Source organism: Falco peregrinus, chromosome 9, assembly GCF_023634155.1.
Source record: "Falco peregrinus isolate bFalPer1 chromosome 9, bFalPer1.pri, whole genome shotgun sequence".
Lineage (NCBI taxonomy): Eukaryota > Metazoa > Chordata > Aves > Falconiformes > Falconidae > Falco > Falco peregrinus.
The window spans coordinates 33,296,038-33,315,802 of NC_073729.1; the positions used below are offsets into that span (position 1 = coordinate 33,296,038).

The 19,765-nt window shown below is 55.0% G+C and overlaps 2 protein-coding genes across 3 annotated transcripts in view; one reads left to right on the forward strand and one right to left on the reverse strand.

Annotated features, from left to right (window-relative positions):
• MATN4 (matrilin 4) overlaps nucleotides 1-2,708 on the reverse strand; it is an 18,065-nt gene extending 15,357 nt beyond the window's left edge. For both annotated transcript variants that reach the window (XM_055814590.1, XM_055814589.1), the window contains exon 1: nucleotides 2,612-2,708. The gene's annotated coding sequence lies outside the window, so the exon portion shown is untranslated. The remainder of the gene's footprint in view (nucleotides 1-2,611) is intronic.
• The window catches only part of RBPJL (recombination signal binding protein for immunoglobulin kappa J region like), a 23,412-nt gene extending 3,647 nt beyond the window's left edge, over nucleotides 1-19,765 (forward strand). The window contains exons 2-12 of the mRNA XM_055814233.1: nucleotides 2,017-2,133; nucleotides 2,580-2,655; nucleotides 9,227-9,352; nucleotides 11,042-11,112; nucleotides 11,366-11,481; nucleotides 12,362-12,536; nucleotides 12,949-13,086; nucleotides 13,641-13,984; nucleotides 14,309-14,464; nucleotides 14,703-14,806; nucleotides 15,218-19,765. Of these exons, the coding sequence (XP_055670208.1) occupies nucleotides 2,017-2,133; nucleotides 2,580-2,655; nucleotides 9,227-9,352; nucleotides 11,042-11,112; nucleotides 11,366-11,481; nucleotides 12,362-12,536; nucleotides 12,949-13,086; nucleotides 13,641-13,984; nucleotides 14,309-14,464; nucleotides 14,703-14,806; nucleotides 15,218-15,491 (1,697 nt within the window). The 3' untranslated portion in view covers nucleotides 15,492-19,765. The remainder of the gene's footprint in view (nucleotides 1-2,016; nucleotides 2,134-2,579; nucleotides 2,656-9,226; nucleotides 9,353-11,041; nucleotides 11,113-11,365; nucleotides 11,482-12,361; nucleotides 12,537-12,948; nucleotides 13,087-13,640; nucleotides 13,985-14,308; nucleotides 14,465-14,702; nucleotides 14,807-15,217) is intronic.

Below are 19,765 nucleotides of genomic sequence, written 5' to 3' on the forward strand. Positions count from 1 at the left end.
GAGAAGCTGCTTCAGACACAGAGTCAGGCACGGCAGCCCAGGGACACCTTGCGTGGAAACACTCCGCAGCTGTGCTCCAGTCTCTGGGGTCTCCTAAGCACATGCCTATACCCTTCCCTGCTTCAGCAGGGCTGGTTTAAACCCCTTTATATTTAGCCAGGCCTTCTAAGTGCTAAAAATGTTACTTCACACCTAAAGGCACATACGTGCTGCAAGTCCCTAGAGGGGCGACTCTCGCTAGCCCGCAGCAGGTAACAGAAAACGCAGAGGCCAGGTCCCCATGCCCGGCGGCTCAATGGAGCCCTTATGGCAGCTCCCTTCCAGCACGGAGCCCAGGTGATCAATTTGCTTCTGTTTGGGCCCAAAGTGGAGGAAACACGATTACTGAGAGGCACTGACAAGCAGCAGGAGCCGCTCAGCCTCCTGGCACAGCTGGAGGAGACGTGAGTGACATCTGGCCCAGGAGGGACCCACCGGTTCTGGGGGGAGTAGCTGATTTTTCTAAGTTTCTCTATAAACACCACTCAATCTTTCTTTTTTTTTCTTTTGCGGTGTTTTTTCTGGGTCCCGTTTATTCACTCACAGCGGGGCTTGTCTGTAACTCACATGTGTGTGTAGATACAAACGCTACTTATCTCCCCCTCCACGTCTCAGCCCTATTCATCAAGCGTTTGTAAATGGCATTTTATGAGCGCTGAGTTTTTAACAAGGCAGGCACACTGCTCCAAAAGCGAACAAAGGGGCCCCTATTGGAAACTTTAAAGATGTTTAAACAAAGGCTTCTCTTGAAAACCTTTAACCCCTAATGCCAACCTCAAGGAAAATGCTATGTTATGAGCAATCGGAGCACAAACATCTTCTGTGACCGCAGATTGCCGACAACAGGCTGCCTTGTTGGCTGCGTCTTTTCTGTTTGCTACCGTCGCCAACAAAGGCAGCTCCCAAGCCCGTCTTGTACTAATCACGTAAAATTTCTTTAATTCTTCAAGAGAAAAGAAAGTTACAACTTCCAGAAAAATCAACAACAGCTTTTTCCAGTTGGATGCAGCAATATCCCGCCTGCTTTGATGGAAAGTGTCATTTTACTGCAAACACCAAGATCTCTTGCATGCTTTCCAGATGGGAATTTGTATTTCAGATGAGGCCAAATTTATCCATATCCTGGTGGCAAATATCAGGGCTGAGATCTGGGAGGAGATTTCCCCACACACATTTTTTGCTGATATCAGATGCCAATCTAATGAATCCCTGCAGAGATCACAAGAATCTGCTTGTGAAATGCAGTTTCTACTTGTTACTGAGAACCTGCACGCTCACTGCCTGCGATTAATTGCTCCTGTTCTTGGAAAAATAAAAAAAATAATCTTTATTGTCAAGAGACGCTACAGAGGGTCCCACAGGGAGGACTTCACAGTAACTTTATAAATAGTCTGGGCTTCAGTGAAGCAAAAATCCTATGAGTTTGAGCAGAAGAGATGAAGTTGTGTGCCTTCTCTCAGAGCTGGGGTGTGAACAGGCTCCTCTTTTGGAGCCCCCTTTGCCCCGCAGAGCCCCTGCACACACGTGGTGGCTTCCTTCAAAGCGGGACAGTCCCGTTTCCCTGCCAGCCGCCACTGACACCAGCTCCCGCGCTGGAGCCCTGTGTCCTGGCTGGATTTGGGCTCTCTGCACCGCAGCAAAGGCTGCCCTCACCAAACGAGGGGGGAAACCCCAGCAGAGCACATACCACCACATCGTGGATCTGCTCAGCTCCACTTATCTCAGGTGGCTGCGTGTTAGCAGAAATAAGACGACTGCAGAATAATCTGATTTTCCAAACAAATTTTCCCATGTAATTGCTTGGAACAAAAGTGCCCAAAGCTAATTTTCCCCTCTGAAATGGTTGGAATTATAAGCCAAAGGTGGGTGATAGCCTGTGCAAACATATTTATGAGTATGCACAGACCCAATTTTCCAGTCGTGCGGAAACGGTGCATAACAAACTTAGGACGCACTTTTAAGCTTATCTTTTCGCAGGATCTCGATCTCCTATTGCTCAGTACACCTTGCCCAGGTGTACCAGACTTTATTATTCTCTGCTAAAAGAAATCCTCGACTGTATAAGCAAGAACCTGCCCGAAAGCTGGGCGAAAGGTAAGCAGAGCAGGCAGCCTGCAAACTGCGCCATCCCGACAGGGAAGAGTTTACATCCTCCACAGCGCACCGAGGGGCAGAGCGGGGTACCATGCGGGGTACCACGCCTTGCCACTGCCTCTCCAAAGCGTACCCCCTGCCCCGCACACTCGGGGGGGGCAACCACTGGCACGGCTGCTGGGGCCAAGGCCATACAGGTGGGGGCTCTGGGAGCGCCCCAGCCCCTGCCCTGGGGGAACACCCCATTGCAAAGGCTCTGCTCTTCCCCACCCTGCCCCGGCTTTGCTTTCTGCTCTTCATGCCCAGGACCGCTGCTCCCCTCCCTGCCAGCGCCACGCCGAGGAAAAGCCCCCGCAGCCCCCGCCGCGCACAGCACCGCGGCTCAGCGCCACCTGGCCGGGCCGGGCTCCCCTCACCCTCCTCTCCTTCTCCCTTCCCTTCCGCAGGGGCGGTGGGGCCCGCGGAGCCCCTCACTCACCCGGGCCGGCCGCCGAGCCGCTCCCCGCCGCGCTGCTGGGCCAGGTACGGTGGGCGCGGAGCTGCGCGGGTCGCTGCGCGGGCGCGGTTCGCTGCGCGGCGGCAGCAGCGGTGGGAGGCAGCGGGGCCCCGCGCGGCATTTAACGGGGCGGGGGGGCGGGGGGGGGCGGGGGGGGCGGCGGGGCGGGTACGGCCGCCGCGCCCCGGCCCGGCCCCGGGGCAGCGCTGGAGGGGGGGTCCGGCCGCCTGGCCCGGCTGGGGGGCCCGCGGCACCCCCCGCCCCACGGGCCGTGTCCGTGCAGGTGCCCACGGGCGAGCGGGACGTGCGCGCAGGTGGAAGCGGCGGTGGCCAGCGGCGTGCGGCGGCCCCGGGCTCTGCACCGCTGCCGGGCACTCGCCCGGCCCTGCGAGCGGCCAAGGAGGGGCGGCTTCTTTTTTCCCTTTTTCTTTTTTTCCTTCCCCCCCCCCTTTTTTTTTTCTTCTTTTTTCTGCTTCACCCCCATTTTTTTCTTTTTCTTTCTGTTTTCGGCCCCTTTTTCTTTTTTGTCCCTTCTTTTTTATTTTTTCCCTTCCCCTCTTTTTCTTTTTTCCCTTTTCTTTTTTCCCTCTTCCCCCCTTTTTTCTTTTCCTCTCGTCTTCCCCAGCTATGGGAGTGCACCTGGGAACTCTATAAACTCAGAAGGTCCTGGAAAAAGGGGACTCCACATTTGCTATCCCTTTGAGTTTAGGAGCCCCTGCAGGTACTGGCTGCAGTGTGGGGAGGTGGGTGCGAACCAGGGGGCTGCAGAGCAGAGCTCTGCGGGCTGTAGAGCCTCAGGTTGAGCTTCCAAGAAGGTCAACTGATGTGCCCAACTGTAGCGATGGAGATCATCAACAGAGGCTTCTTAGACACCCTGGAACTGACCTTCCCAGCCCTCCACCTCCTCTCAGCACTCTAGTGGTGGTAGGAACCACCTTGAGTGCTTTGCAGGGCTGTGGTTTAGTGCTTTACCAGCACTTTCCTTTTTGCAGTCACCAACATGAGGAACAGAGAGAAGACTTCAGGAAATCACCCACATTCTCTGAATTTTCTAGTAGATGAGCCAATACAGCGTGATCAAACTTGGGTGTTTTGAGGGTGTTAGGGCAGGCACAGGGCAGCTGGGGAGCCCCCCCCCCCCAGGGTGCCCACCCCGGCTGGCCCCCGGTCCCCTGCAGAGCTCACCACTGCAGGGCTTTTGTGCTTCCTGCCCTTGGCTGGTGTTTGCCGTTGGTGTGGTCGATAAATCCCCCAAGCCCAGAAAAGGCTGAATTTCACTTGTGTGTGCAGTGAGGAAAATATAGGATTTATAAATACCCATGCATATACAAGGGCTTGTGGGTTGGGTTGGTCTGGATTAAAGGAGGTATTGAAAAATGAGGGAAGCCAGAAACTGCAGGCTTCTCATTTCTGTGATTTCTAATGGCTTTTCCTTTTGCATAAACATTGCATTGACTCCATACCCATTTTCTCCTCTGCTCTGTACAAAATATAACCCAGAGCTCTAAAATGGATATTTTTTATTAGGACATTTGGTTTCCCCAAGCTGAGGAAAGAACAATTGCCCTCTGTGACAGCAGGTCCCCAGTGAGCTGCAGGGCAGCCATGGCCTGAGCGAGGCAAAACGGCAGCTCCTTTGGGGGGGGAAAGCAGCAAATTAAATCTCTGCGCTTGAATTCAGCGTTACCTGTGCTTGGGGACACTGTTACCATGAGTTAAAAGTTCCTGTATAACGAGTTGATTTGAAGACCCAGTTTCTAAACAATAGCTGCCGGGATTGTGTGTTGGTCTCCTGAGTCAGGTACTTTCATTCCCAGAGGACCAAAAAAATCGGATCCTTTTCCCTGCCGCCAGAGCTGCTGTACGCCTGTGAAGTGGAAAGCAGCAGTGCAGAAGGCTGTTTGCTTCTCCCAGTGCCTGTAAAAGTGCTTTTTTCTGCTCTGGCGGTTGCCCAGGGGTGCACATGCAGCATCTTGCGGGCCTGATGTGCCCTCGCAGAGCAGAAGGCGCGGTGGGGACCAGGATTTGTCCCACACCACGAGCCTGGCTGTCTCAGCAGGAATGTGCAACCCAGAGGCAGGGGATGGCTGAGCGGGGAAGGCCCCTTGGTTGGGTTCTCCCCTGCTGGTGCCAGAGGCAGGAGCCGTGCCTGGTGCCGGCGCAGGGCAGCAGCCGAGTGGGAAGGCAGGGTGCACCGAGCTGCAGTGCTCGGCCATCATGATGCACAGCCCTGCCCGACCCCCTGGGACCAAGGAAGGAGCAAATGTGTTTCCCAGCTGGAGGCAGGAAAAAGCGCCGAGTGATGCCCCCCACGCTCACTGCTGAGATGGCGAGGGGTAGTTTTCAGCTGGTGTGTTAAACATCAGCTCTCCTAAACTCGGCGATGTGACCGCGGGGTCTGACCCTACGAAAGCATCTGTGCCTGCCTGGGTTCCCTGCATGCCCACATGAAACAGCCCTTCACAAGACAGTCCAGCTGTGTGCCTCACACACAGGGCACTCCTTTTTCTCCTTCATTTCCCATGGAAGAAGGCACAGCAACACAGCCAGGGCTTGCAAATACCCACGGGTGCCCTGGGTGTCTCCCACCTCCAGCACCAGTGCAGAGCCACCCCAGAGATGCACCTCAAAGCACACTTGCAGCCCTGAGGCACATCCCAACCTAAAGCGAGGGAAAACCTTGGTGGTAAGTGATGCCAGGCTGAGCAGGGAGGGGGAAAGGCTTACAAAAATCGGCGTAGGAGAAAGGTGGTGGTTCCCCCCTTGCTCCCCCCCTGCTTCCACATAATGCCTGGCTGTGTGCGAGAGCAGCCCAGTCCCAGCTGAGACCTCAGGCTCTGAAAAGGAGGCTTTTAGCATGAGCTCCAAGAGCTCGGCCTGTGCAGGGCTGCTAACATGACACTGAACTAACACTGCACTACAATCAAAGCATTTTAATAATTTAATATAATAAATGTCAGAAGGAGTGAATAATTCCCTGTAACCCTGAGGAGGAGGTAGGTGCCAGGAGGAGCCTAGTGGGTATATTGAGCTGCTTTAGCAATAGCCCTTTGACTCTCTGAAGGTAAATTTAAACCAGATGATGGATGCTGGGTGGTCGCCTCCGTGGGCAGAATGGCAAGCACTGTTCAGAAATGCGTCACTGAAACAATTTAGCCCCAAAATTTGGAAGGCAATGGCTGCAGAGAACGGACAAAGAGAAAAAGAACAAGTTTTTAGGTAGATGTTCCCCCAGCTAGAGATCAAATCTGAAGAACTATGCTCTGTTTACCTGCCTTTGGCATGCACATTCCCACTTTAAGTAGTAAATAGTATATAGATAATTATTCCAGAATGCTCTTTAATAAGCTCTGGGCAGTAACCCACGTGCCTCTAGTATTACGTACGGATGGCAGGGAGCAGTGATACCTGCACAAGCCTGGCCCTGCCCGGAGCCAGTGCCGCAGGAGGCTCTGCAGAGCAGGCATTGCTGCTGGCCATGCTGTCAGCACACGTCTTAATCCACAAGTTTTGGCAGTTTGCTCCTGAACACTCCCTGCTGCTGCCTGGCCTCGGTACCAGGCTGTTCCTCACTCTGCCAATGGGTTAATGGGACAGGCTGCTAGCCCAGTAGCTCCATGGGGCTTGGTGCTTCCCAGCAGATCCCAAGCTATATGGATGGGTGCTGATGGACACTTTGGTGCCAGTAAGTGACACAAACAGGGATGGAGCATGTGTCCCCACAGCTGAGACCCAAAGCTATGCTCCTCATTTTGCACTGAATACTGAATGATGAGACTCACCAGGAAAAAATTCACGCACCCAGCCTGGTTCTTCCCTGCTCTGTGCCTGTTGTCTCTGACAAACTGGGGGTGAAATGCTACTGAACAGAGCCAGCAAGGTTCAAAACTCATTTTTCACTGTGTGCATTAGCGCAAAAGAATATCCAAGGTTAGGCTGATGGACAGCCTTTTACTCAATCTGTTTCCACATTTATCCTGATCACAATCAGTAGTTCTGTAAAAAAACAAAAAACAAAAACAAAAAAAACAAACCACCAAAACCAAAGACTTTTGCAAGAGATTCCCAAATGACGCTTTTAGATGAAGGGGAAAATAGCAAAGGTGGATCAAAGCTGAAATCACACTATTGCTTGGCAGCAGAGAGTGAGACAGCTGCAGATTACCATTACAGAAAAAGATTAAATAACTTCCTTACAGGATCTCTTTGGCTGTGCAAAGATACAAACCATTCAGCGGACAGAAAGGCTGGAGTGAAACTTTCCAGCAAGGCTCAGTAACCCACCCAGGAGCGGGCACTGGTGGGGTACCAGCTGGTGAAGCTCAGCTGCAGCATGCTGGAGCAGGAGTCTCCCAGCCCCACGATGGAGGGTCAGAGGGGACAGATCCAGCCTCAGCACGGGAGCTGTCAAGGGTGATCTGAGGGTCTGTCTGGTGAAGAAGCTCCTTCTGCCTCGCCGTGTGCTGGCAGCGTGTGCTCTGCAGTCAGGAGCGGGCTTGCTGTGGCCGTAAAACCTTCATTTCCCAGACACAGCTAGGCAGCTCATGCTGTGGGTGACACTGGCACTGGCTGTAAATCTGATTTTGGCAGAGCTCTGTTGATTTATGCTTGCTAGTGATCCAGATAACACATCTAGGATAAAGACTTGAGAACAAGGAGGGCAGGAGATTGTATCGCCTGGCTGATAACCGAACAGAGCAGCGATGAGAAAATCCATGGAGTGCAAAACATCAGGTCCCCATGGGACTACCCAGAGGAGACGCTGGGTAAATATTTGTGTGTATGGGAGATGTGTTTGTCTTCCACAAACAGGAGAGCACCAGCTTCATCCACAACATGGGAAAGCTGGAAGTGAAGGGATATACATTTAAAGCAAATTGTAACATGGATCCTAGAAGCTATAAAGGGCACAGCATTTTTAAACTACACGTGTTGCACTGGGAAGAACAGAATTGGCAGGTGAACTCTTCTAAAAGGTTGCTTGGGATGTCTGCTTGCTGCTTCTCTCCCTAGGAGCTTGCTCTGGCCACTGAGCCCAGCAAGAGCTCACCATAACCTGCCTTAGGATGCTTGGCAGAACCAGATTTACCTCCCTTTACACATCTGGTTGTTTATGCCCTCAATTATTCCCCATTTCTAGCCTATTTAAGAGGAAGATAGGCTGTATTTAATGGGGATGTTCTGCTGCACACCTCCTGAAAGATTTTCCCTGGGTGGCCATGGCTGATGCCCCGCATCCTCATTGCTTCTCTGAGTCATCCCCAGGTGCTGCCCACAGTCCCTGGCTGCTTTCTCTCATTGACTGTGTTTGCAGCTGCGGTTGGGACTTCACAGCCTTCTCTGGCCACTGCTGTTTGTCTCTGATGGGAGGCCGTTGCTGTGTGGAAAGGTCATGAGTGACCCCCAGGAGCCTTAGGAGGTTCAGGAGCCAGAGCCTGAGGCCAGTTTCCATACAGCTTTCTCTCTCCTGAAGATGCTGGATCTGATTTGGGTCTGATGCTCACCCAAGTGGGTCCAAAAACATCCCCTGGGCATGCAAGCAGAAACACAGAGCTGTTGGCAAATACCAGCAGGCATGAACAACCCTTTGCAGCAAGCCAAGGGAGCTCAGCACGTGAAAGAAGTGAGCTCAGGCTTAAGTCAAAACCTGTTCATAACCAACCAGGCTGGGTTCCCCTGGTAGGAGCAATTTCTTGAGCGTTCCCAGCTACCATGCCCTAAACACTGGCAGATGTGCCAAGGAGGGGCTCCTGCCCAGGCAGCACCCCTTCCCTCTCCTCTGGTTTCCTCTTATCCAGATGAAGGTACTCAGGGGGCTTAGGGGCAGGAGCTGGTGTTCTTCAGATGGGTCGTCTCACCTCCTCTGAAAGCACGTCAGCACCACAGAAGTTGTCCCCAGTAGACACCCCATAGCTCCCCCCGTTCTTATCCCCCGGTTCTTGCACACATGTCCCAGGTGGCAGAGCAGAGCACCTCGGACTCAGACCCACCTCATCTCCCTCTAGCCAGCTAACGCCCAGCCTACTAAGCAGAGGTAAATGTCAGGTGTATGGGAACTCCTTCTAGTTAATAGAGCAGAAACAATCAGCAAAACTACCTACTACTTAGATCTTGGAGAAAAATGCAGCTATTTTCACCCAACAGCCCTCGCAGAAGCAGACGAGCAGCTCCTCCTTGCCTGACAGCTCCCCAGCTGCGCTCAGGGCTCCGTAGCATCGTTTCCCAACTCACAAAAAAGCCATACAGCAACAAGCACATCAGGTGGATAAAACAAACTGATAAAGAATTAGAGCACTGCCACCACTGCATGGGGCTGGAAATCATAGAAATGTGTGGTGCAGTGCTACCAACGTAGCGCCCTGTGCGTGTTTGATGGAAAACTGATGAAGCAGTTATTCAGTTATCCAAACTTTGTATTTGTCAGCGCCAGCCCTGGTCTTAGAGCGAAGGCTCCAGTGCTTTCCGATGGGAAAGCCTTTCCACCTCCGCCGCCCCATCAGGCTGGACAGGGAGGGAGCTCCAGGCTCCCCACTCGGCATAGGGCCAGGCAAGGAGCTGGCTCTGGTGTTGCAGCGCTGGGGGATCGCTGTCTTGTAGATCCAACCTGTACCAAACCAACCTGCTTCGAGATGGTGTGCGGAGGTACCTGCAGCTGCCAGCAGACCAGACGGTACTGATACTGCACGCCAAAGTCGCACAGAAGTCCTATGGCAATGAAAAAAGGTAGGAGATCGCTCCATCTTCTCCCGTAGCAGCTTCCAAACCCAGCAACCTAAAGCTCGATTTCAGCCATGCTAGATTTCTCTAAGCTAATGAAGCAAATGATTTGACATAGCCCCTCACCATCCACTCACAGCCTCTTTGCATCCAGGGCCATAATTTAGTCTTCATGAACTGAGTAACACGAGAAAGATATTAACCTCCACCTGCATCCATCCCAGTTAGACACTCCCAGTGGTTAGGTTCCTCCCGTGGAGTGCTGGAGATTGGAAAGATGAAGTAAAGAAGGAAAGAGACTATTCAGATCTTACCCCCCAAGAATGAAATTATAAAGATGAAGAGGAGGAAAGGTTAGTGTTCTAAGTGCTCTGGAAATCTTGTCTTAAAACCTGAACGGCCACAGCAGGGACTGGGGCATTGCCATCAATGCCCACGGTCTCCAAAAAGCTGCTATTTTTGAAAACCCTTCCCGCACTGCAAAAACACTTTGAGGTTCTGGCTTGAATTTCCAAAATTGCTACTTCTGGGCAGTGATGTCAGACTGTGGCACTGTAATATCATTAATCCTCCATTAATCCTTGTGATATATAAATATTCCTCCCTTATTACCAAGTGTGGAATATCTATGAGGCGACAAACTCTACCTCTAAGGCGTAACCCACCCACACCCCAGCAAAAAAGAGCTCTAGGCTGGGCTGGCTGTGCCTACAAAGTCCTCATTGCAGCCAGTCTCCTGCCAGGGGCTGCTGGTCTGCCAGTAAAAGTTGTATTTCGGGACTGGGTCTTCCAGCCAGGAGGGAAGCCTTCATATCGCTGAGCCTTTGGCACAGCCTCTTTCCCCTGCTGCAGACCCCATGCAAAGGATGAGCATGAAAATCAGATGCCAGGTCTGGAGAGGGAGAGAAAACCAGCACAGAACTCCCAGGTTAAAGTTTAAAGGTGCTGGTCCTGTTTTCCTTCGTGGTGGGAGTCAGGGGCCCGTGCTGTGGATGACTTGTTTAAATAAACCCATGCCCAGGACTTTAGGGCTCTGAAATATCCAGCCCCCTGCACTGGTGGTTTCTCTGCTAGTGCTTTACACAGTACCAATAGCAGATGAATTTGCACCATTCACACAAGTGCAAAGACAGTGGAAACCCAAATAAAACACAGGAAAACAGGTTTCCAAAACCCTGGCTATAGATTTATTTGCGTTGGGCTGTGAACCTGGCTGTGAATGCAAACTCTGTTCCCGACCTGCTGAAACTCCCACATGGCAGGCGGGCAGAGACAGGGGGCCTGATCCCTCCTTGGCTCGGGGCTGGGGGCAGCCAAGGTGCCCAGTCCTCCCCTCCTGGGTCTGTCCTGTGGCCAGTGGGCTGATGGCTACCACTGGCACTAACAGATGTGGCAGCGTGCCCCGGGCTGGGGCCAGATTCTGCAGCTGGAGGCAGCTGGTGGAGGGCAGAGAGGCTGAGGCAGCTGCTTCAGCAGAGCCCAATTCCTCCGGCCAGCCCTGCCTGCGCCCCCCAGCCTGGGGATCCCCAGCCCCACGTACATCCTGCAGCCCCACATACATCCCAGGTGCAGCGTTGCTGTGGCACCAGTGAGCCCCAGTGAGGGTCCCCACTCTCAGTGCAGCCATCCCGCTGCCCCCAAGCACCTTTTCTGGGTGCTGAAGTGCCATAAGAAAATACCCTCTTGTCTCTGCAGGTTTTTCTGCCCCCCACCTTGCGTTTACCTGAGCGGACCAGGATGGAAGTTAAAGCAAGACCAGATAAAAGGTAAGAACTCGGCAGCAGCCCTGGACCTCTCCTCCTGTGCCACAGAGAGCTGCCCTGCGCCTCTGCAAAGGGGAGAGTGACCCAGTTTAGTTTATCTTTGCCCCTGCCCCAAAGTTTTCTTTCCACCCTTGAGGCTGAGCCCTCCCCGGTCCAGACCCAGCGGGGGCTGGAGCCTGGGCCACCCACCGCGCCAGGAGGAGCCGAGCCCATGCCTGTGCGGGGGCTGCAGGGTGCTTCTCCCCGTCTCTTCCAGCCAGGGACCTGGGAGAGGCGGGTTTTCGGGTGTGCGGGTACATGGGGCTGGACAGCATGGGCAGCAGCCTGATGGAGACCCAGAAGCTCAGCTTTGAGGAGCAGCCAGACGCAAAGGTAATGCCGCTGCTCCCTGGGGCTGTGAGCCCTCTCACTCACATCAGGGCTGGGCTGTCCCCAGTGTCACCCCATGCCCCGGACTGTCACATCATCCCCTTCCTCAGGATGTTGCGGTCCTTCCTTCCTAGCCATCACTGCCCCCGCCTGCTCTGCCACCTTGCTGTGGCACATGCAGCAGCCCGAGCAGCCAGGCAGGCTCCCCTGCCTTGCCAAGAGCCCTGTCTATCTTCGGCACCATCTTTTCAGATCGACGGCCCTGTGGCAGGCAGGCAGGCTGCCAAAATCTGCACAGCTCCCTCAGCCCTAGTACCTTCTCCCGATGAACTGCGCTGCTGCTTATTGCAAAATGAAAGCCCAGTCTTTCATTTGCAGATAAACATCAAAAAAACACCCTGATCAATCCCAAAGTTCAAGAGCTTTAGCAGAGCTCTGGCATCTTTGGATAGGGGGAAAAGAAGAAGAAAAAGCATTATCTGGGTCCCCAAAGAGCACGGGGTCTGAGTCGGGCCAGAAATCTTACAAAAAGAGCCTTTGTCTGCAGTGCTTGCATTGCTGCTAAGGCACAGCGTATCAGCCAGGATGGGGGGAGAAACCATAAACCCAGGCCGATTTCTCATGTTATGTGGGATAAATCACATGTGAACATTCATTTCCATGAGGAATTCTCTGCCCCCAGTGTAAATAAAGCCTCTGCCGATCCCCAGGTCTTCATTCCACCTGTAATAACATCTCTGGTCTTTTCCCCCTTTAAATGAACCCGGGGCTCTTTGAAAGGGTACTATTATGTCCTTGTGGGGTGTTGAGGAGGGCGAGGAGGGTGAGGAAGGCTCGTGGGGCTGGGCTGGAGCTGCCAGCAGCTCCTCTCTACCCTTGGCAGGGCTTCGGCTGTGCCAAGGCACTGTACATCTCGGACGCGGACAAGCGCAAACATTTCCGCCTGGTCCTGAAGCTCTTCTTCAGCAATGGGCAGGAGATCGGCACCTTCCACAGCAAGCTGATCAAGGTCATCTCCAAGCCCTCACAGAAGAAGCAGTCGCTGAAGAACACGGACCGTGAGTATGGGGATGGCTCTATGGGGAGGAAGGTGGGTGTGAGCCCAGGGTGGGATGCTGTCCAAGTGCTCATGGCTTGGCTCCAGAGTGGTCCAGGATGGACCCAAAGCCCATGGGCACCCCCAAAAGAGGATGTATCTGGACATATTGATGTCTCAATTCCAAACGGTTCACCCACCACAATGTGGAATGCCCTGATGCCAACATGCTCCCCACACCGTGGGCTTCACCTGCACCTTTGAAAAGCCCAGCTGGGCTGGCACGTAGAGAGAAGGGCAGCTGGGAGGGGGCTGGCTCCTGCCCGGCTGGGTAACACCAGTAAACAAGACTTGCCCTCCCTCGGCTTGACAAAGCCATAGTTCAAGCCATGCACAGACCTGGCAAGCGCTAACACAGCCACCTCTCCCCACAGTCTGCATCTCCTCGGGCTCCAAAGTCTCCCTCTTCAACCGCCTGCGCTCCCAGACCGTCAGCACCCGCTACCTCTCTGTTGAGGGGGGAGCCTTCATCGCCAGCGCCAGGCAGTGGGCAGCCTTCACCCTCCACCTGGGTAAGGACCCTCGAGGGGCTGCTGATACCAGCGATGCCCAGGGCTGCCCACCTCCAGCCCTGGCTCTCCCCTCCTGCAAAGCCAGTTCTTGGGGGGAAAAAGGGATGGGAATTAGCCTGAGGGTGTGGGAACCTAGCTCAGATCTCACGTCTGCCCAGTGTTCCTGGAGCTGATAGCCATTTCCCACTGGCTTTAAGGGTTGGTGTCATATCTTGAGGGCACATGGGCTGTGACCAGGGTAGCAACAGCTGACTTGGTCAGGACGTTCACAAATCCAAGCAAGTAACTTGTCTGGAATAGGCCAAAGCCCAGCAGCATCTCTGCCCACACTACCTCCAGCAGTGTCCCTCCAAGGTACCACATCCCACCTCTGCTCTCCCATGCTGGGCTCCCAGGGAGCAATGGTCTTTCCAAGCAGTGAGCACCTGCAGAGCAGAGAAAGCAATAAAAAAGCACCAGGAGCACAGCCGGAGCTGTGTGTAGCAAGGCAGCCCAGGTTAACCTGCTCCCCGGCTGCTTGGGGCAGTGACTCTGCCTCTCTCCTTCCTGGCAAGCCAACGAGTGCTGCACCCGGAGTGAGTTCCCCCTGCGGGAAGGGTATATCCGCTACGGTTCAGTGGTCCAGCTGGTCTGCACGGCCACCGGCATCACCCTGCCTCCCCTGGTAAGCCTCCATCCCTGCGGGGGTCAGGCACATGGTCCTGGCCGCTCTGTGGCTCAGCAACGGGTACCATCCCTGGGCTGCTGCTGCCCGCAGATCATCCGGAAGGTGATGAAGCAGTACGCCATGCTGGACGTGGATGAGCCCATCTCCCAGCTCCACAAATGTGCCTTCCAGTTCCAGGGCAGCGACCACATGTACCTGTGTCTCTCCACAGAGAAAGTGATCCAGTTCCAGGTATGGTAGCACGAGGAGGGGGTGAGGACACCCAGGGTGCTCCCTGTCCTCTCTCCCAGCTCCTCTGTGTTGGTGCTGGCTGGGGAACATGTCACCGGGAGGGGTCTTCTAGAAAAGAGGGTTTGCATCCAAGTTAAGGTCAGAATCACTGCAAAGCCACCTGCCTCTGTCTTGCCTGCTTCGGTGGGAACATCGTCACTGAGGTCTTTGACATTTATATCCCAGTGAGCAAAGCAGTCTCTTGCTGGAACCGACCAGTCATCCCGACCCTGGTTCCCTGCCATCCCCACTGCAGTGTGCTTGGAGCTGTGATGCTCTCCACAGGCGTCTCCCTGTCCGAAGGAAGCCAACCGGGAGCTGCTGAACGATGGCTCCTGCTGGACCATCATCGGCACTGAGACGGTGGAGTACACCTTCAGCGAGAGCCTGGCCTGCATCCACAAGCCCGTCAGCCCCGTGCCCCTCGTCACTGCCCTGCAGGTAGACACAGCACCGACCACGGGCCACCTCTCCCCCTCTGTCACCTGCCTCTACCATGGCTCCTGCTCCTGAGCCCTTGCACCTGTGTTCAGCATCTCCTGGCTTTGGGATGCTGTGGGAATGCCCAGGTCTGGACTGCTGTGGTGGGGACGGGATGCGCAGGCAGAGCATCCTGCAGGAGAAGGAGTCTGGCGCATTCCACCACATAACACACTGCCACACGCACTGCCTGTCACAGCTCACGGGTGGCGGGGACGTGGCCATGCTGGAGGTGCACGGGGAGTACTTCCATGCACACCTCAAGGTGTGGTTCGGAGACGTGGAAGCAGAGACGATGTACAGGTAATGTGGCCGAGGGGTGGGGAGCAGGCAGGGAACAGCCGCCAGGTTTGGGCTGTGCTGGGCAGCTCTGGGAGGGACGTGGCTGCCAGCCTTGGGGACAGGGGCACTTGCACTGCCCGTCCTGCAGGACCAAGCACGAGCATTGCAACGAGAGGCAGGGATGAGTGTGGCTGGTGGCTGCTCTCTGCCCTGGATGCAGCCTGGGGGTAGTGGTGGGTGGGAGATAACAGAGACCTCAGGGGGCTGCAAACAACCAAGCAGCCCTGGCAGAGAGGAACACAACACCCGGGAGAAGGGGGGAAATAGGCTGGAGGCTTCATGCTGAGCTCCAGGCTGGAGGAGTCATACTGGCACCGCTTCGAGTGTGGGACCCACCTCGGTTAACATTTTCCTCTCCTGCGCCATTCCCAGGAGCCCCAAGTCACTCGTGTGTGTCGTCCCTGACGTCTCTGCCTTTGGCAGTGACTGGAGGTGGCTGCGATACCCCATCGCAGTCCCGCTCCTGCTGATCAGGGATGATGGCCTCATCTACTCCAGCTCGTTCACATTCACCTACACCCCCGAGCAGAGCTTCATTCCAGGGCAGCAGGTCCTCTCGGATGTTCCCCAGGGCTCAGACAAACTGCTTGACAGCATCCATCAGGAATTCACCAGGACCAACTTCCACCTCTTCATGCAGAGCTAGCAAGCTGGCTGGGCAGAAGCTTGGCCTCACCTCCAGCTCCAGAGAAGGGCTGATCCATCCACCCCATCCAGGGCTCAGGGTGATCCTGGCAGAGGGTCCTGCCCACACATCGAACGCCTGCCATGTTACCGTGATTTGCTGACTTGTCTCTTCTTCACGGCAGCATCTCACCCTGCTGAGATCTTACGCGAGAGCATCAATAAATCAGGCTTGAAGGACTCGTTACTGATTCAATCGCTTCCTTACTAACCTTCACAATTTACCTCCCATGCTGGCACAGAGCATCACAGCTCCCTTGATATCCTCAGTCCATATATTCAAAGGCCAGGAGGGATAGGGATGATGCATGAATTTGACCTTAAGTGTTATTGACCTATACACCAGGAATCCCTGCATCGCTTCTGCGCTTTTCAGTAATGAGGAGCTGATTTCCAGCAGCCAAATACCCGGCACCAGATGTTTTGGTTTTTTATTGGAGGCCCAGACGGGGTCATTTCAAAACGAAAAGGGAAAAAGAGAGTGTGAAACCCAGCTCCTTCCTAGCTGGCGTGGCTCTGCTGAGCTCTGTTGTTTTACACACTTATACACACACAGAAATTGCAGCGCTGGCATCAGCAGGAAACTGCTGATGTAAAGATTCCATAACAAGAAGCCAGGTTTCTTGGAGCCAGACCTGAGTGTTATGCAGAGTGGGTCTTACAGCTTTATTTAGTCTTCAGATCTCCGTGGCATCAAAAGACCTATGGTGTACCTGGAAACCTGCTGGTTTCGAAACAACCCAACTGCCAAACCCACAGAGGTGTTCAACCCACCCTGAACTCGGTGGTGGCAGGGGAGCAGGGGGAGCACGGTGCGCCACAACCCACAGCACCCCAGGCGTGCGGAGCACCCAGACCCACACGCAGGCCTCATCACCCAGCTTACCTGTGTGTTTTGTGTGATCCAGCATGTTTTGGACACCAGCACCACACAGATCGACAGCCCCGGTGTGCATCCCCTGCCACGCTGCACCTCCACATGCTGGACCCGGGGCTGCAGGGCACTGATGGCCTCACCACCCAGTGTGGAGATGCACAGTGATGCCCGGTGTCTTAGCCACCTCCTACAGCTTGTGCATGGCCCTGGATCCTGTGGGAGCACAAGAGCTTTGGGTCTCCAGGGTCCTAACCCAGGGACTTCTCAGAGGGCAGCGCCTACCTAACCTCCACCAGGAGATGGGGTTCCTTCTTGCCCAGAACCTCACAGAGGGTGAAAAGCTGTTAGCAGACACATCTGTGTGCATCTGGAGCTGCAGCTGCTGGAGGAAAAAATCAGGGAGAATATTACAGTGCATGCCAACAGCCAAGGGCTGGCAGAGGAAAGGGCTGGAGGACAGAGGAAGGGTAACCATGTGAAGACCTGCAGGAGCTTCAAAAGGAAACAAGTCCCTCAAGCAGGAGGCAGGTGTTGGGGGCAGTGGTACAAGACCTTACTGCTCCCATTCCTCGCAAATGCTTGAGCATCTTATACAGGTGCTGAGGGCAGCAGGGGCTTCCCCTTTGCAAGCACCTGCTTGGGCCATGCCATCGGCCCATGCTTACCATCCCCTACACTCACCTCCCCAGCAAATCCACCCTGGCCTTAATGTAACCGAGGATGAGATCGCTTTTAACCAACAAAAGAAAAGCTTTTAACGGAGGATCCCTCGTATCTCCCCCAAAAGCATTTCCTCTCTCATGTCCTTGGGGAAGAGCTGGAGGGCAGTGAAAGGACGGGGCCAAGCCTCTCCGCCTGCATCCCACACAGCAGTGTCTGGAGGCCGTGGGCTTCTCAGCCCACTGCCCTCCCTCAGAGTCCGGGGCATAATTCACTTTTTATGAATGGAAAGCACCCTCAGCTATATTTAGCAGCAGCCTGGTCCTGAAGGGCAGGAGAAGCACTGCTTGTTGACTTCAAGGGCTTGGAACAAGCCTGCCTTGTTATGTTTACGGCGCAGAGCTTTGCTGGAGAGGCCAAGAAAGCACCGAGTGGCTCGTTCTTGAAGCCTGATGGATTAAGCAAACGGCCACAGTAATTCAAGCCACATGGGGAAAGAGAAGAGGCGGCGGCGGGTGGGCTGGGGGCCTTGAGGGGCTCCTGCCTTCCCCCAACCAGCCATGGTTCAATCTGCTTTTCACAGCAGGACCTGCAAATGGAAAATAAGATCTTTGCAGCTCCTGGAGGAGACACTTCCCTGCCATGGGGAACATATGCTCCACGTTGCAGTGGAGGAGCTGGTAGCATCGGCAAAGCTGTTTATTTGCATAATCACCGATTAACACAAACGTCTCGGACAGGCGCCAGCCATCCCGTTGTATGTTCTCGCTCGCTTGCGAGTCGGCAGCGCCTGTCTGCCAAATCCTGCAATAATCCAGCACGTGCCGGGGAAACACGCACGGACCGTCCCGCCAGCTCGGGAGAACTGGGCTGCCTGCTCGGAGCTGGGCTGCCCGGCACAGCCTGTCTGGCAGCTCCTGGCTGTGTCTCTGAATCGTACGTGGAGCTTTTCCCCATCCCCAAAGCAGTCAGAAACACTGGTATAAAATGAAGCACGAAAAAACCTTCACGTCACTTCAAGAGCTGGGGATTTAGGAAAAGCGTCAAATGCTTTAGGGATGCTGAGAATAACTTAAGCTATGTGCATCCATGGCAACGCGTGAGCATCCCCAGGCAATGGTGAGGCTTGAAGGCAACGGGGATCCCCCGCTCCCACCGGGCTGGGGTGCAGCTGGGGCTGCCCGGAGCCCCACCACATCGAGGAGCCATTTCAGGTCCCAGAGGTGAGCGTACCTTCAGAAACATCAGGAGGGAATGGGCTTCGCTCCACGGAACGGCATCCCAGAGGAACATGAAGTCCGGGCCCGGTCTGTCCCCCGCTGTGCCTGGGCTGTGCCGCGGGTCGGGCCGTTTGGAAGAAGAGTTGCTGCCATCTAGTGAGCCCAGGCACCGCCGCCCCGCCTGCCGAGCGCCCCCGCACCCACCACACCGCCTGCCCCCGAGCCGCCCAGAGGCTCGGGCTGGGTGCTGGGGGTCCCCTGGGCATCTCTGGCCGTCCCCTGGGGGACGTTTTCTGCCCAGTTCAGAGGGTTTGGCTGGTTTTTTTCAACAGTCATTGCACTGCATTTTGCCCTAAGCCGTAATACAGCCGGTTTCCTGGTGGGTTGGCTGAGTGTTTTTCAGAGAGCAGGGGGGACAGCCATGGTACACACAGGGTGCAGGAACGTCCCTTCCCTGCTCACCCACCCAAATCCAGCCTGGTCACACTGTTCTGGGCACCAAGGTGACCAGCAGGCTGGCTGTTTGTAGGGCAATTTGCAACCACACCTGCAGAAAGGCCAGAAAAACTCCAGTTAAAGGAGGTTTTGCACACACACACCCCTGAGCACAAGGGGTGGGCAGAGAGGGGGGAGATGACCAGGGGGCTGTAAGGAATGGGGCTGTTCCGTACCAGCCTTGGCAAGGGCAGCCCAGGGCAGGTCTCTGTGCTGCACCGTGGCTTTGTCACCTCCCCAACATGAACATGGTCAGGGTCCCCTTGGAGGAGCACAGGGCTGTGGGCGAGCATTGCTGGGGACCCCACGTCAGGGTGAGTGGCTGCAGCCAGTGCTGGAGGCAGTGGGCAAGCAGGGCCACCCCCTCTGGAGCAGCGTGTCCCCCCCAGCCCTAAGCCCTTCGCCTGGGGCTGTCCTGTTCCCAGGCAGAGCCTCTGGGCAGTCCGGAGGGCCCACGGCCCACCCTGCTTGGTGTAAACGTCTGTATCACCAGCTCTCGAGAATGGAGGATGTGGGCATGCTGCTCTGCCCACCAGCCAGGGGAAAGGGGCAGAGAAAAACCCCTTTCTTGGAAATGTGGTGCTCCTGCGGCTGGTACAGTGTACAAATGGGACTCAGCCACAAGGGGCCAGTTAGTGCATCATAGCCAAAGAATCCCACTCCCTACCAAGCCCCCACACTGGTCCCAGCCCTATCTGCAGACCCTAGTTGGGGTCCCATTACCCCGAGCATCCCTCCAGTGGCACCCCTGGCCCCAGTGCAGCGCAGCCCTCTGGATGGGGCCATAGGTTTGGGCAGTGCCCAGAAAACCTGTGCTGACTTTACCCTTTTTCTGAGAGAACTATATATAACCCAGCTGGGCAGCTGGATGCAAAACTACTTCGGGGCCAAAATAAGCTGAGCTGGGTTGTGGAGGAATTGCAATTACCTGCTCAAGAAACTCCAAGTGCATCAGGAACTGCCCAGGCATGCAGCTCCACTGGC